This window comes from Labeo rohita, chromosome 2, assembly GCF_022985175.1.
Source record: "Labeo rohita strain BAU-BD-2019 chromosome 2, IGBB_LRoh.1.0, whole genome shotgun sequence".
Taxonomy (NCBI): Eukaryota; Metazoa; Chordata; class Actinopteri; order Cypriniformes; family Cyprinidae; genus Labeo; species Labeo rohita.
In genome coordinates this window covers 15,155,883-15,172,112 of record NC_066870.1, presented here as the reverse complement: position 1 = coordinate 15,172,112, position 16,230 = coordinate 15,155,883, and the positions used below count along the sequence as shown (strand labels likewise).

Below are 16,230 nucleotides of genomic sequence, written 5' to 3'. Positions count from 1 at the left end.
AACATAATCTTTACTTAATATCCTTTTTTTTTTTTTTTTTTGTATAAAAGAAAAATCGATAATATTGACCCATACAATGTATTTTTGGCTATTGCTACAAATATACCCGTGCTACTTATACTATAGCGACCCTAAACATTTAACTGCAGATTCCTACAGTTTTGTCATAGGTTTACACATTATTGGTCTGTATTTCGGGACACATATGGGTCATTCCAATAATTTGGTGCCTTTAAAATCTCCAGTACAAGTTATGACATTTACATTGTTAAATTTGAGCCTAATGTAATTTTATTTGGCTGGTTACCATTGTAAAAGCAAAACGTTTATTATATATCCATAACAGACTGGACAATTTGTCAGTCATGTTTAAAATGTTGCTTAAATAACGAGCTTGAAATGTATGACTTTTCCTTTCATCCCAAAAGGCACGTAATTGTAGGCATGACATATAAAAATACATTTATAAACACACATTATGATATAAACTAAATGGAGAATGAGTTTAATGGTTCCACAGTTTCAGCATTCAGTGTATGGTAGTGTTACATATTCACATAAATACTGTAAATGATCCCATTCCCCTTAATATGAATATGCTACTTTTTATGGTAGAGAAGCAAACACAGTGAAGAGACCTACTTGAAGTTTCCAAATTTCGCCTCAAGTTATAAGGTTTTGTAATATGTGGATTTATTATGAGCATCTTCTATATTTGCAATAGTCCTGAGGATAGCTGATAAATGTATAGGGTAGTATGCAGTGTTGTATGCATGTTCCTGCAAACGTGTTAATCATGCACAAACCTTCCCATGATGTAACATACATCTCCCACAACCGTTTCACTGAAAACAATGTTTACTTTATAACCATACATTATTGAGAATCAAAAAGGGTAACTGGCAATCGACAATGAAGAATAACATGTCAAGCAGGTATGCTTTTTAAAAAGCAATGTCATCAGACAATACGTATCTGACACAAATACATTTTCACTTGTATAATACTTCAGGTGAACAGAAGACTCTTTTTCCAATCGCACCATTGGAATACAAACAAAACGTCCCCCCTTCAATCTGTGTGCATATTCTCTCAAGTGATTGAATAATCAATAATATGACTTCAATAGATGCATTTAAAAACATTGACAAAAATCTGTACATTTTTGCAAGTCAATATTATGTAAAAAAAAAAAAGAAAAAAAAAAGAAAAAAAAGAAAATAATCATAAATATAGTTATCAGATAATTACAAAGCACTGAAGTGACCAGAAAAAGTGCACAGTACTTAAATAAACTACAAAAAGAACTTCAAATGCGTAACAAATTGACTTCATGTTGCTGACCATCAAGAAACATAGAATAATGCACAAGACCTTCTCAGATCACACATGCAGAACAGTTCTCTCTTAACGTGTTCTCTCCGGACAGGTGTCAAAAGGGCTTTGAATGTCAATTTCAGGCATTTCAATGTTGACAGATATTCTTGGTCATCCAAAGACCAATGAGAGACTCACAAACAAGTAGAATTAAAAACATGATATTTTAAAAAGGCACTACAAAGGCAGATAGTTTTTCCCCTTTAGCTGATCTGAGGGAGCATCTATCACCAAAGCTTGAGAGTATGTACTTTATCCAACACATGGGGCTACAAAGCAATGCAGACACGTACAGTATGCCGATAAGGTTTGATCTAGTTGGGCTCTTTCCACGCCACCACGCTGTGCTGAGTGGTTGACGTGCGTGGAGCAGAAGAGTGACGGGGTAGAGAGGGGACACAGTCTTTCAGTCATCGCCCCTGCATAAAGGATCCTTTCCGCCAGTGTTACAGCTTTGGTGCAAAACCAGTCTTGAAATGTACCTACTTGTAATACGGGATCTCATCCGCGGTGCCTATGCGAGATCTTGTCCATTTCGGACAGTATTGTGCCAACAGTGTGTTTCTTAGTGCAATGCGCAGTGCTGTTATTAGATAAACCCTGAATACCGCCCCTTTATGCCTCTGGTCCTTTTGTTTGCTTATTTGTATTACAGTATAAAGTTTTTTTTGTTTGCTCGTTTTGTTTTTGTTTGTTCCTGTGCATTTATATGTTGCTGTCAATACCTTTCCCTCTGCCTCCACTCAGTTTGGAGGCCTCTCTCACGCTATCTTGAAAATCACGGCGAGCAGCTTCCTTGTGTCATGTGGATGTGGCTTCCAGGTAGCTCTGGAGTTTACGTACAGTTGACTCATCCAAGGAGAACAGGTCAAAGTCAAAGGTTGTATTGGTGATGTTGAAATGGCCAGTCTTTTCTATGAGGTTTACGATCTGAAAGACACAAATGCGTACGTCAGCTAGAAAGCAGCAAACGTCAATCCTGAAAGGTGACAAAAGTGTCATGAACCACACATAAATCAGCTGTTCTACAATGAGATGCACTATTGGCTACTTCAAATTAAGACTTTTATGGCTTAAAGGAGTAGTTCACTTCCAGAACAAAAATTGTCAGAATGTACTCACCCCTTGTCATCCAAGATGTTCATGTCTTTCTTTCTTCAGCCATAAAGAAATTATGTTTTCTGAGGGAAACATTTCAGGATTTTTCTCCATATAATGGACTGATATGGTGCCCCGAGTTTGAACTTCCAAAATGCAGTTTAAATGCAGCTTCAAACGATCCTAAATGTGGTTGTTAAAGATCCCAGGCGAGGAAGAAGGGTCTTACTTAGCGAAACGATCGGTTATTTTCCTAAAAATAACACAATTGATATACTTGTTAATGTCAAACGCTTATCTTGTCTTGCTCTCCCTGAACTGTTTTTTTTTTCCCGGTTAATGACAGTTAGGGTATGTCAAAAAACTCCCATCTCATGTTTTCCCTCAACTTCAAAATCGTCCTACATCACTGTTTTACCTTTTTTGTTAAGGGTGTTTGATCTTCTTTGCATGTTCACTTTGCATAAACTAGGTCGGTACTTCTGCAACCATGTAGGATGATTTTGAAATGATTTTTGAAGTTAAGGGAGCAAATACAATTGGAGCTTTTCAACATACCCTAACTGTCTTGAGCCAGAATACACAGAGTTCAGGGAAAGAAAGACAAGACGAGTGTTTGAGATTAAAAAGTATTACCATAGTATAATTGTATTTTTTTAAATGAAAATAACCGATTGTTTCGCTAGATAAGACCCTTCTTCCTTGGCTGGGATTGTTTACAACCACATTTGGGATCGTTTGAAGCTGCATTTATACTGCATTTTGGAAGTTCAAACTCAGGGCACCATATCAGTCCATTATATGAAGAAAAATCCTGAAATGTTTTCCTGAAAAAACAATTTCTTCACAACTGAAAAAAGAAAGACATGAACATCTTGGATGGCAAGGGGGTGAGTACATTATCTATAAATTTTTGTTCTGGAAGTGGACTTCTCCTTTAATGTAACGTAAATGATGTCTTACTGAAAATCCATTAAAGATTTTTATTTAAAACGATCCACATTGTTTTATGTATATTTTGGACTATGGGGGCAGCATTATTTCAATGACATCAAATGGTTGCACTCTGTGAGCTATTGGCGCTACCTGTTGCTTTTTATGCCACAACACAACTCGGAAAATAAAATACTGATACGATGCCACATTGGCAACAATAGAAGCGATGCAAGTCGTTTTCCTAGCAATAAGAAGAGGAGAAAACAATTGGAAGATGTCTGTGGACGAATGTAACTTCCTAAAGACCAGTGTCTTTGTTCTCTCCACTTTAGCTCTGATGCATTTGGAACTTTTGTAGACCACAGCTACTGAAAGAGTTTACAGGTGGCAGATGTAAGCGTAGGCTTAAACCAAATGCCGCACCAACGTTTTTTCCTCATAAGGAGTCTAAACGCCCCTAGATATCGAGTGAAAACCACGCTGAGAAACTTCAGTGTCTGTGGAGTCTTGACAAGCGTCGGTGTGTTTACATCCTGCCAGGATGGCATCTAGTGTTTCTTGTCTTTGCTATCTGTAAGCTCTTTCAGTAGCTGTGGTCTACTAATGTGGCATCGTATCAGTATTTTATTTTCCAAGTTGTGTATTCCTAGTTGTGTTCCTGTTAAAATAGCAACAGGCAGCGACAGTAGCTCACAAGTGCAACCATTTCAGGTTGTCAAAATAATGGCCCCCAATAGTACAAAATATGTATAAAACGATGTGGAATTTTTAAGTAACGTGTCTTTTATGGGTTTTCTACTACATATTTCAGTAAGAGACATTATTTATGTTATATTAAGCTATGCAAATCTTAATACCCAGGGATCCTTTTAAATTTATTAAAAGAAACAAAAAGTATTGTGCAGCACAGCTGTTTTTCAACATTGGGAATAATCTTAATAAAAAAATGTTTCTTGAGCAGCAATATCAGCATATTAGAATGATTTCTAAAGGATCATGTGACACTGAAAAATTGAGATTTTCCATCAAAAGAATAAATGATATTTTTAAATGTATTCAAATAGAAAACATTTGTTTTAAATTGTGACGTTTCAGGATATTACTGCTTTTACTGTATTTTAGTTTTACTTTAGACTTAGTGATCATAAGATGATCATTAAATGTATTTATTAGAGAACAATTTTTACAAATGTATTAAAGGAGTAATGTTTGAACATTTTTAAAACAAAAACCATGCTAAAAACAGAAACATTCCTCTAACTTGAGGATACCTAAAATATACACAAATAAAAAAAAAGTTCTTGTAACCTGCTGTAAAATGTTCCTCTCTCTCAAAGCCATCAGCCTGCGATGCAGGTCCACAAGCTCCTCTGTATAAGCCTGTAATCACAACACTCATTTAAAATTCCATTGTAGTTTTATGTGCAATAAAAATCTGTATTTCAGCAACTAATGAGTATGATTCCGTTATTTACCCTTCCTACCTTGTCGTATCCCCTCTTGAGCACCTTCTCACGAGTGCAAGAATCTGGGCTCTTTTTTCCTAACATCTGATAAAGGATACAAACGATTGATTTCAAATATAAACCTGATCGACTGTAAAAATGATTACTGGAGTATATTTTACAAAAAAAATACTATTTCACGTTATATCAAAATTTCACGTTAGGGTTAGTTTACCCAAAAATGATAATTTTGTTATTAATTACTCACCCTCATGTTGTTCTAAACCCATAAAACCTTTGTTACTCATCACAAATTAAGATATTTTTGCTGACATCTGCTTGCTTTCTGACCCTGCACAGACAGCAACACATCTGACAAGTTCAAGGCCCAAAAAGGTAGCAAGGACATTGATAAAATAGTCCATGTGACATCAGTGGTTGAAAACAAAAATAACAACTTTATTCAACTATTTCCTTTCTTCTGTGTCAGTTGATGTGTGCTCACGAGAGTAACACGACGCATACGTGTGATGCTGCTGACACAAGAGCCGTCTATCTCTCTTAGTTCATTGTCTGTATATTCTGGTTCAAATAAGTAAGGCTGGGCAAAAAATGGCAAGCCATCCCACTGGAATCTTTAGACATGTTTACGAAGACTGTTTTATATACACTATGCATCTTCCTCTGGGTTCTACGTCAGAATGCTGGCTCCTGTGTCAGCAGCACCACACGCATGCATCGTGGTACTCTTGTCAATGCGTGTTGATGGCTAACATGGAAGACTCCTTGTGCACAAAACGTATTATTGTAGTTTCATAAAATCAAGGTTGAACCACTGATGTAATGGACTGTTTTTATGATGTCCTTACTACCTTTCTGGGCCTTGAACATGGTAGTTGCGTTGCTGTCTATGCAGGGTCTGAAAGCTCTCAGATTTCATAAAAAATATCTTAATTTGTGTTCAGAAGGTGAACAAAGGTCTTACAGGTTTGGAACGACTTGAGGGTGAGTAATTAATGACATTTTTGGGTCAACTATCTCTTTAATTCAATTCGTTACTTGCCATTTCTGTGTAATTATTGGTGAAATTTACTAGCAATTTCCAGTTTATTTTCAGTGTATATGGAATGCCAATCTTACCTTGAGGTTTGCTGAGCTGAGTTTGGGTAGAGGTGAGGGGGCTTCCTGGCTTGGAGGACGAGACTCCTCATTGCCATCACTCTCACTGTCCATGCTTAAACTGAAAATGGTAAAATCATAATGAACTTAGGAAAAGAATATAAATTGGATTCAGTGTGCAACATGACTGTGGTAATATTAATACAATATTTGACCCTGGACCACAAAACCAGTCATAAGGGTTAATTATTCAAAACTGAGATTTATACATTATCTGAAAGCTGAATAAATAAGCTTCCACTGATGTATGGTTTATTAGGATAGGACAACATTTGACCGAGATACAACTATTTAACAATCTGGAATCTGAGGGTGCAAAAAAATCTAAATATGGAGAAAATCACCTTATAAGTTGTCCAAATGAAGTTCCTAGCATATTACTAATCGAAAATTAAGTTTTGATATATTTAAGGTAGGAAATTTACAAAATATCTTCATGAAACATGATCTTTACTTAATATCCTAATGATTTTTGGCATTAAAAAAAAAGCAATAATTTTGACCCAATGTATTTTTGGCTATTGCTACAAATATACCCATGCTACTTATGACTGGTTTTGTGGTCCAGGGTCGCATATATGTTTGGACATTTGCTTTTGATTTTCAGTTTCCTTTTTAATAAAATCAAACTGAAATTCAAACAAGACCAAATTGGATCAAATACAAAGTCCTTGGCACAGACCGAGAATCCTGGTTGGGTGGAGTCGCCTTCATGGGCGTCTCAACCTCAGAGCTGCTGTCATCATCAGAGCCTTCAGAGCGCATGTCCTCTACCATAGAACGGAGCGTCCCTGGACACAACCATCACATTCAACCAAACTGAGTGACGTGACACACTACTGATCATACAAATCATGATTAAACTCAGTACCTTGGCCTTGCTTCTGCGACGGCTCAAAGTCAGAATCAGAGCTGGAGCTGGAGCTGGAACTGGATGGACTGGATGGAGCCGACTGCTAAATAAACAACATCCTTGAGCTTCATTACATTCAAATCCATTCAAATCCATGTTCTGTTGATGGAAAAACCTAAACGTACCTCTGATTTGGAAGAGGCTTCATCCTCAGAGTTGGATTCGTCCGAGTCTGGCTGCCTTTTCACTTCCTGCACCTCTGGTTTCATCTTCGCCCAGTGGCCTTTATCTTTAGGGGTTTTCTTCTCAGGGTACGTGGAGGGTGTTGTTGAGGTAATGCGGGGAGAGTTGCTGCTGTAGCCTCCACTCACAGGCCCCTTCATGCCCTCAGAGCCCATCCTCTTCTGTTTCTTAGTACTCAGCTTCGGAGACTCCGTAGCGGACGAGGGCCTCTTGCTTGGGGCACGAGCGTCCAGCTGTCCCCCTCCGCCCGTTACCACTCCGCCACCTTTTGGAGACATGCCATCCATCTTAGACTCTCTGACTGTGAGTTTGGGCTCTTTGAAGGCTGCTTTGGGCACTGTTTTCCCCTCATCCTTTCCTCTGCCGTCTGGGGCTTTCTTTGAAAAAGAGGAAGACGACTGGTCTCGTGAAGATTTGCTACTCTCGCGGTCGCTTTCTCTGGACGTGGCCTTGCTCTCCGAGTCCTTTCGTGTGCGCTCTCGGTGCTCTTTGGTTGCCTTATGGCCTTTGAGGCCTTTGCTGCTCCCACTTCCTCCATCTTTACTCGACTCCTACAATATAAGTTTTTAAAAGGCAGTGAGCTTTGCATCGATAAGCACCGAAAAACCCTTGTTCACTGAAACTTCAAGTGATAGTTCACCCAAAAATTTAAATTCTGTCATCATTTAGTCACTTTCATGTCATGCCAAACCCATCAAACTTTCAATCATCTCTGAAACATAAATGAAGATATTTTTAACCTAAGAGATTTATGTCCCTCCACCAAATCCCACCAAAACGTTGACGATCCAAACCATAAAGACACTGTACAAGTAATACATATGAATTTAATGGTTTTAATTATAAAATGTGGTTGACTGAAGTTCAAATTAGAAGTCATTATTTATGTGACCCAATGCGGCAAGGGACAATTTTTGAATTGCTGAGTGTGGGTGTGGGGGTAGAGAAAGATATTGATGTGTGTGTGGGAAGCGGGAGACAGAAATGACTCTTGGGACTCCCACAAAATATAAGTATACAAAAATAAATGAAAGGTTACTCATATTCATTTCATGTTTCACAAATGCTATTATTCTACTGTGCTACAAAACAAAACATTTACAGCCACAAGTTTGGATATTCTCTATGTTTTTTGTTTGTATGTGACAATAAGGGAAAGCACCTTCCTTTTGCCTGCTGTGTCGTGTGTGGGAATTATATAGTCTATGATACAGTAGTGGGATATAATCATACTGTAACTGGACTGAAAAATCTGCATAACAAAAATCTAACTATGGGATTTTGAAGGCAGGAGTGGGACAAAATGTTGAGGGCAGGAGTGGGAAGAAATATAACCTACTTTTAGCGGAAGAGGTTCAGAATGTTGCAGGAGCAGGACTCGAAAAAAACCCTATTTGGTTTTCACACATCAAACAAGCACATTTGATGCTATGTATGTGCTGATCAATGTTTCTAAGAGATACAAATCCTAAATTAAAGGGACAGTTCACCCACAAATTAACAATTTTTTAGGTTTTAATTTCTCAGGTTTCATTAAAAATATCTTCATTTGTGTTTCAAACATAAAGTCATATAGTTTTGGATCAACATAAACATGTACATAATAGAATTTTCTTTTTTTTTTTTATTTAAAGCAAAAATATATAAAATAATAACCATCCAAGATGCATCTTTTCACACTGAGGACAACTGAGGGACTCATATGCAACTATTACAGAAGGTTCAAACGCTCACTGATGCTCCAGAAAGAAAAACCATACATTAAGAGCTGGGGGGTGAAAACTTTTGAAAATAATAAAGATGTGTATATAATATACAGAATAAATATCTTAAACAGTTTAAATATATTTTTGAAAATAGTTTAAATAAGTATTCTGAATAATTTACAGTGCAAAATGTTAATTGTTTTACCAAAATAGGGATCATGCAAAATGCATGTTATTGTTTATTTAGTACTTAATAAGAAATTGAGCTGAGTACACACCAACACCACCATAAAGTCACAATGACCAGTGTGCGATTTTCATTGAGACCAAACTTAATGAGTTGGTGGTATGTCAATTATAGATTTTAAAAACACGCCTGATGTGCATCCTTGTTGCGTTAGTGCTAAAAATATTCTTATCTTCGTCAGGATGTGCAAATGAGAACAAAATAGGAAATTCTAAAACCATGCATTAAGAGCTTAAGAGGGGTGAAAACTTTTGAAAATAATAAAGATGTGTACATTTTTCGTATTTTGCCTAAATATCATATTTTTTAAATATATTTTTTCTACATAAGATTCTTACATGTTTCCCAAAAGAAAAAATAAGCTTTACCCTGATCAATTCAAAATATTTTAACCCCCAGGCTCGTAACGCTCGTAACATGAAATATCTTATTCAGGTCAGTACTAAATAAAAAAATAACATGCATTTTGTATGATCCCTTATTTTGGTAAAATCATTAACATTTTGCAGATTCTGCAAGTTGTATCTAAACATTTGACCTCAAATGCAAATGATTAAAGTATGACTTTATTACTAACCTTTACTGCATGAGAGGACTTGATCTTCTTGGGGTCTGAGAAGGCAGAGAGTGGAATAGTAGGCAGCATTGGATAATCTGGACTGGGCCTTGGCATCATCTCCGCTCCCTCGGGAATAACTACAGCCTGGGACAAGAATAACACCCCAACAGCACGAGAGTGAGATTTCTTTCAGAAGAGCTGATTATAGAGGTACAGAAAAAGCAAAGACAAACAGTTCCACTCACCCCACCGGCCTTGACCAGTTTGCGTCGAAACTCGTGTGTGGGGTTGTTAAATGTGAGCTTCTCACAGCGCAGGTGATTGACAGGTGGGTTCCCTTCCAGGTTCAAGAAAAGGTCATAATTAAAGCACACCTTTTTAGGCTCCTCCTGCGATAAAAGAGATAAGCATGTTCAGGCTTTACAGATTTAAAAGATATTGAAAGAATTGTGTTGGTAAAAGTATGAACCTCAGTCTAGCAGTGAAACATTTACAGCAAAGCTAGGTCAAAGTAGATTACGCTACAGGAAACAAGAGACAAAATGGAAAACCCCTATAAATATTCGACTACGGATTCTGGAAAAGTAAATATACAAAATGATAACGATATGAAACGGAAGGAAGTCTTAAAGTGAAATACAAATTCACATACTCTTACCGTTTATACTCCCTCCAAGTTCTCTAGTTCAATAGCTTCATGTCAATTCTCTGTTGGTGTGTCTGTAAAATCTGTTAGCTCCCTGTGCAAATACTGAGTTCACCTAGTTGTGTGACCTTTACCTTTACTGAATTGCAAAACTCTTCATCACAGCATTTTTCCAATACCAGCAACAAACGGCTTTACACATCTAAAAAGACTGAGCGCAACACTGGGCTGAACGTCTCTTACATTTTGCCTGAAATACCAGTTATTCATGTCAAAGACAAAGAAATGCAGATACTGCTGTAGATATGCAATGTGCTCACCTTGTTTTTGAAATAGACTTCTATAGGCATGAGAAAACCAGCATAGCCTGACTCTTCCACTTTATATGGGGGTTCTTTACAAACTGTGAAACAAAAAAAAAAAACAATTGTGAAAATGCATAGCTAAATATTAACATCTGCAAAAATATTGAGATCAGAAACAGAACTAGAATGTACTATCTACATGTACATACTACAATATGGTGAAGTGTGCTATTTCTTTGTCACTAGTGACACAATTGAATTGCTAAAATAACCATTTTTCCCGAACAGGTTTCCGCAACACTCCTATAATCTGGTAGCTCCGCCTCCAAATCATACCACTGGTTCAGCCAGAGGCTGACATATCAGACCACTCAAACAAACGGGGAGATATTTTTAAAGCACCCCAGAGATACAGTCTGTACACGTTTTTGGGAAGTCAACCTACAACTGGCTTACTTATAGCTGTATCTGCACATTTAACTGGGATAGGAGAATATAAAAAATGACACACTTCAACTTTAAATACAACACCTGGCAAAAATGATTAAATCACCATACTTAGAGGACGTTCAACTAGCTTTTTTACTTTGTGCCAAAGAAACAAATCACAGATGTGACAAAAAAAGGTTTAATAGCTGAGCATTCATTTGTGAAACATAACTAAAAAATTAAAGGGATAGTTCACCATTGTTTAGATGCAAGTAATTGCCTAAATTCTGTTTGTCATATAAAACAATCATATCTCTTTACAAGACTTGAATTAAATGACTCAGTTTATTTTAATTAATTTTATGACAACTTTATAACCTTTTTTGATCTTTTAAGTTTTGGTTACCTGGACTTTCAATAGAGGGATAGAAACCTCTCGGTCAGGTTGCATTAAAAATATCCTAATTATTAACCAAAGCCTGGGTTTGGAATGACATGAGGTTGAATAAATGATGACAGAATTTGTGAAACATACACAAAAATGAAACAGGTAAGATTTCTAATACAGTATATGATACTGATAAACTAAATGTGTTTTTAAAACACAACAACCAGGTTTATATATTTTTCATCAATCAATTTAATTTGTTTCAGTCTCATGCATTTTAGCTGAACATTGCTTGTTCCACAGCTCGCCATATTTTAACCACGTTCATATGTTTTAACTGAAAAAATGTATGTTTTTACAAAAACAGATTATTCTAATTCTATCAATGCATTTTGAAAATATTATTTTAACACAATCGAATACACGATTACAATTCAAAAGTTTGGGATCAGTAAGATTTGTAATGTTTTTAATATCATCAAAGTTCCACTTATTTGATCAAAAATACAGAAAAATAAATAATCTTATGAAATATTATTGCAATTTAAAATAACAGTTTTCTATTTTAATATACTTATTATTCAAATCTGTGATGCAAAGCTGAATTTTCAGCATCATTACTCCAGTGTCAGAAATCATTCTGATATGCTGATATATTATCAATGTTGGGCTGCTTATTTTTTTTTTTTTGGAACCTGTGATTCTTTTTTTCATGATTCTTTGATGAATAAAAAGTTAAAAAGAGAAGCATTTATTCAAAATAGAAATCTTTTCTAACAATATAAGTCTTTACTATCACAATTTAACACATCCTTGCTGAATAAAAGTATTAATTTCTTTCAAAAAAAAGGAAAAAAGAAAAAAAACATACTGACCCCAAACTTTGCACAGTAGTGTATATTGTAACAAAATATTCCTATTTTGAATAAAAACATTTTATTCATCAAAGAATCCTGAAAAAATATCACAGGTTCCAAAAAATATTAAGTAGCACAACTGTTTACAACATTGTTAACAAATCACCATACTAGAATGATTTCTAAAGGATCATGTGACACTGAAGACTGGAGTAATGATGCTGAAAATTCAGCTTTGCATCACAGAAATAAATTCTATTTTAAAGAAAAATAGAAAACTTACCTGGTTCATTTACGTATGACTGACAAATATGCATCACAATAAGCTTATATTAAAACTCCGTAATCCAAATAAATGGAAATTTTATATGCAATCTTTAATTTAGAGCTAAATTAAAGATTCCATCCGTCTGTAATCTTAAATTTAGCTCTGAATCACTGATCTATAATAGACAGATATATAGTCATATGCTGGAACTACACAAAGTAAATTCGTTTGGGCAACAGCATGAACTATATGGGCAGATTGAATATGAAAACTCAGAAGAAAATGGGCATACACACAAATGGTTTGATTAATCCTGATTAAAAGGGACTTTAACCTACATGGCTGTGAGTGCTGTGTACAGTTACTGTGTTACGACGTTGACTCAAATTAGAACCTGCCTCTCTTGGGTTTTGGGAAGCTGTCGTGAAGGTGGAAGACAACTCTCTCCACAAAGTGCTGGATGTCACACGCCTCTGGGCCCCGAACAAACACCATCCAGTCATGTGTGAAACCCTCGGTAGTGGCTTTCTTCCTTAACTGAGCTCTGTGTCCCAGCTCCAGTTTCACCTGCACAGTGCACTGAAATAAGAGAAAAGCAGCAGTCATCTGTCAGTCTTCTCTATTCTCAACATGAGTCCTACAACAGTAGTTCTGTCGAAATGGAATAAAGATTGCAATACTTCAGTGAGTGACACGAGACTAAAAAGGACTAAAAGAAGCTCTAGGCCAACTTCTCAACACCACTGTTATATTTACTGCTTATATCTGTGAGAAATCAACCAGCTTTTGCTCTCTGACAGCTAGAGACGGAAATTCACAGTTCTGAACATTCTGCATGTGTGTGATGGTTTACTGTTTACAGCTTTTTTTGGTATGGAAACAAAATGACTGATAGGCTTGTGTGCTTTAGCTCAGTGGTTAATATATTCCTTACCAATGTTGACTGAGTTTACATTCTATCTGTGACTAAAGCATTTTTAAAGCAACTGCATAATACGAAAATACATAAACAGTGCATGTCAAAAATAACTAGATAATAAAGTTTGTCAAATCATAGTTTATGCTGGTTTGAGAAAGCATGGCCAGTCATTTTAAAAGCAGAGAGAGAGAGAGAGAGAGAATATGTATATGTGTATTATGTCTGACCTGTGTATAGTGTGTTTCCCTACCGTATACCACAGTGACCCTCAGCCTGTGTGTCTCACTGTGGTACAAAATGTTACTTTGATCTTTTCATTGTTTTTATATTTCTCCACATATATTTCAAGCTATTGCATTTTTTACAGTCATGCCAATAAAGCAATTTTGAATTGAATTGAGAGAGATGGATGGATGGATGGATGGATAGATAGATAGATAGATAGATAGATAGATAGAAAGACAGACAGACATACTGATAGATAGACAGACAGACAGTCAGATAGAGAGATAGAGAGACAGATAGAGATAAACAGAGAGACAGATAGATAGATAGACAGACAGACAGACAGACAGACAGATAGAGAGATAGAGAGACAGATAGAGATAAACAGAGAGACAGATAGAGAGACAGACAGACAGACAGACAGATAGATAGATAGATATTTCGACAGAGCGATATAGACAGACAGATATAGACAGACAGACAGATAGAGACAGATAGATAGATAGATAGATAGATATTTCGACAGAGCGATATAGACAGACAGATATAGACAGACAGACAGATAGAGAGACAGACAGATAGATAGATAGACAGAGACAGATAGAGAGACAGACAGTCAGATAGATAGATAGATAAACAGACAGATAGACAGAGAGACAGATAGACAGACAGTCAGATAGATAGATAGATAGATGGACAGAGAGACAGATAGAGAGATAGACAAACAGATAGATAGACAGATAGACAGATATATAGCTAGATATTTCGACAGACAGAGAGATGTAAACAGACCGACAGACAGACAGATAGTGAGATAGACAGACAGACAGATAGATAGATAGACAGATGGACAGAGAGACAGATAGAGAGATAGACAAACAGACAGATAGATAGACAGATAGACAGATATATAGCTAGATATTTCGACAGACAGAGAGATGTAAACAGACAGACAGACAGACAGATAGGTAGGTAGATAGATAGATAGATAGATAGATAGATGGATAGATAGTGTGACAGAGAGATACAGATAGACAGACAGATAGATAGACAGATAGACAGACAGATAGGCAGAGAGACAGATAGAGAGACAGATATATAGATAGATATTTCGACAGACAGAGAGATATAAACAGACAGACAGACAGGTAGGTAGATAGACAGACAGAGACAGACAGACAGATAGATAGATAGATAGATAGATAGATGATTCAACAAAAAGATATAGATAGACAGACAGATATAGACAGTCAGAGAGACAGAGACAGATAGATAGACAGACAGACAGACAGATAGACAGATATAGACACAGACAGATACTGTAGATGATAGCTAAACAGAGATAGATAGACAGACAGAGAGATAGACAGACAGACAGACAGATAGATAGATAGATAGATAGATAGATAGTGTTTAAAGTTTGAAGTCAAAGAACACTGTAGGCAAATCAACATGCCATAGTACAGTAATATATACAACACATAAAATATATTTCAATGAATCAGTCCTCATTCAGTACTGACTTCTAGTTCCATGTCAAATAAGAGCTGTTTGACTTTTCTTTAATCGTTTACAAATGCTCAAGCAGATTTTATATTCCATCAGTCAATATTTAGAATCTAAGCCCTGCTTTTAATATTCAAGCCAACATTACTCATTCGTCCAACCTTGAAATGGAAGAATTTTCTCCTGACGACTGTCTCAAACCCTAGTGGGCACCCTACCTAGACAGCATGTTTGATCGAGGAAGCGTTTGAACGTTCGCGCGCTCCAAATGCTGTCTATGTAGGCAGTTCACTAGGTTTTGAGACAGGTCCGGGCTAGCTGGACAGCTAGTGAGTGCTGGAACTCAAGAGTCCATCTGTCCTATAAGCCAAATGCTGAGGTTTACAAAAGGACATATTGGTTTCCATAAGCATATCTTCGTCACGACATAAATTTACATAAAACACTAATGTAATTCCGCGTGTTTCCTGCTTTAAGCCTCGTTAGAAGGACTAGCTGGCTAAGTTAGCATCCTGACCATCTTCAGAGAGACGTTGGCCTCGCGTCTTTCAATATAAATGTTTTAATGATAAAAAGCATGCATATTCCTCACTATTGGCTATCTGGCAGTGTCAGTAAAGTCTTATTACCATGTTCTCCATTGTTGCCTATGTTCCGGTTGTTTAGTCTATTTACAAAAGCGTTGAAGTAGATTGAATGTGCATCCTCGCTGTTACACATCTGATGGAGTGTGAAGGGAGAAACTGAACAGTTTGAACAAATGGCCGCGACACTGACAGTTTTTAAAATAAAAGCAGAATGCCTCTCATCTACCTGTGTGTCTCGTCCACATCTTTCATCTACTTTATTTATTTGCTTAAACACTATGCAAATAATTAAAGTTACTCCACCCTTTGCTGTATATTTTACGGAAGTTTTTCAGTCACTTTCTTTTACATAGTTCTGAAAGTTTTGCTTTCTGTTTGTATCTATTTAATTACAGTATACATAATGAAATGTAATCATCCAGTTTATAAACACTGTATAAAATATTTAATACTTAAA

The 16,230-nt window shown here is 36.4% G+C and overlaps 1 protein-coding gene across 4 annotated transcripts; it reads right to left on the bottom strand.

Moving 5' to 3' along the window:
* Positions 1-290: 290 nt before the first annotated feature.
* Positions 291-16,052, bottom strand: mllt1b (MLLT1 super elongation complex subunit b). 4 transcript variants are annotated; one of them, XM_051095203.1, is made up of 12 exons: positions 15,816-16,052; positions 12,935-13,115; positions 10,610-10,692; positions 9,889-10,032; positions 9,662-9,787; positions 7,074-7,682; positions 6,907-6,988; positions 6,718-6,826; positions 5,997-6,096; positions 4,887-4,961; positions 4,720-4,791; positions 291-2,307 (listed from the first exon to the last, which is right to left on the bottom strand). In XM_051095203.1, the coding sequence occupies exons 1-12, from the start codon at positions 15,825-15,827 to the stop codon at positions 2,179-2,181; spliced, it is 1,722 nt and encodes a 573-aa protein (XP_050951160.1). In that variant the 5' UTR covers positions 15,828-16,052; the 3' UTR covers positions 291-2,178. The 4 variants fall into 4 exon arrangements, with proteins under 4 accessions (XP_050951160.1, XP_050951176.1, XP_050951168.1 ...); XM_051095219.1 differs by having other exon boundaries at positions 4,896-4,961; XM_051095211.1 differs by having other exon boundaries at positions 294-2,307; positions 4,896-4,961; positions 6,907-6,991; positions 15,816-16,049.
* Positions 16,053-16,230: the final 178 nt, after the last annotated feature.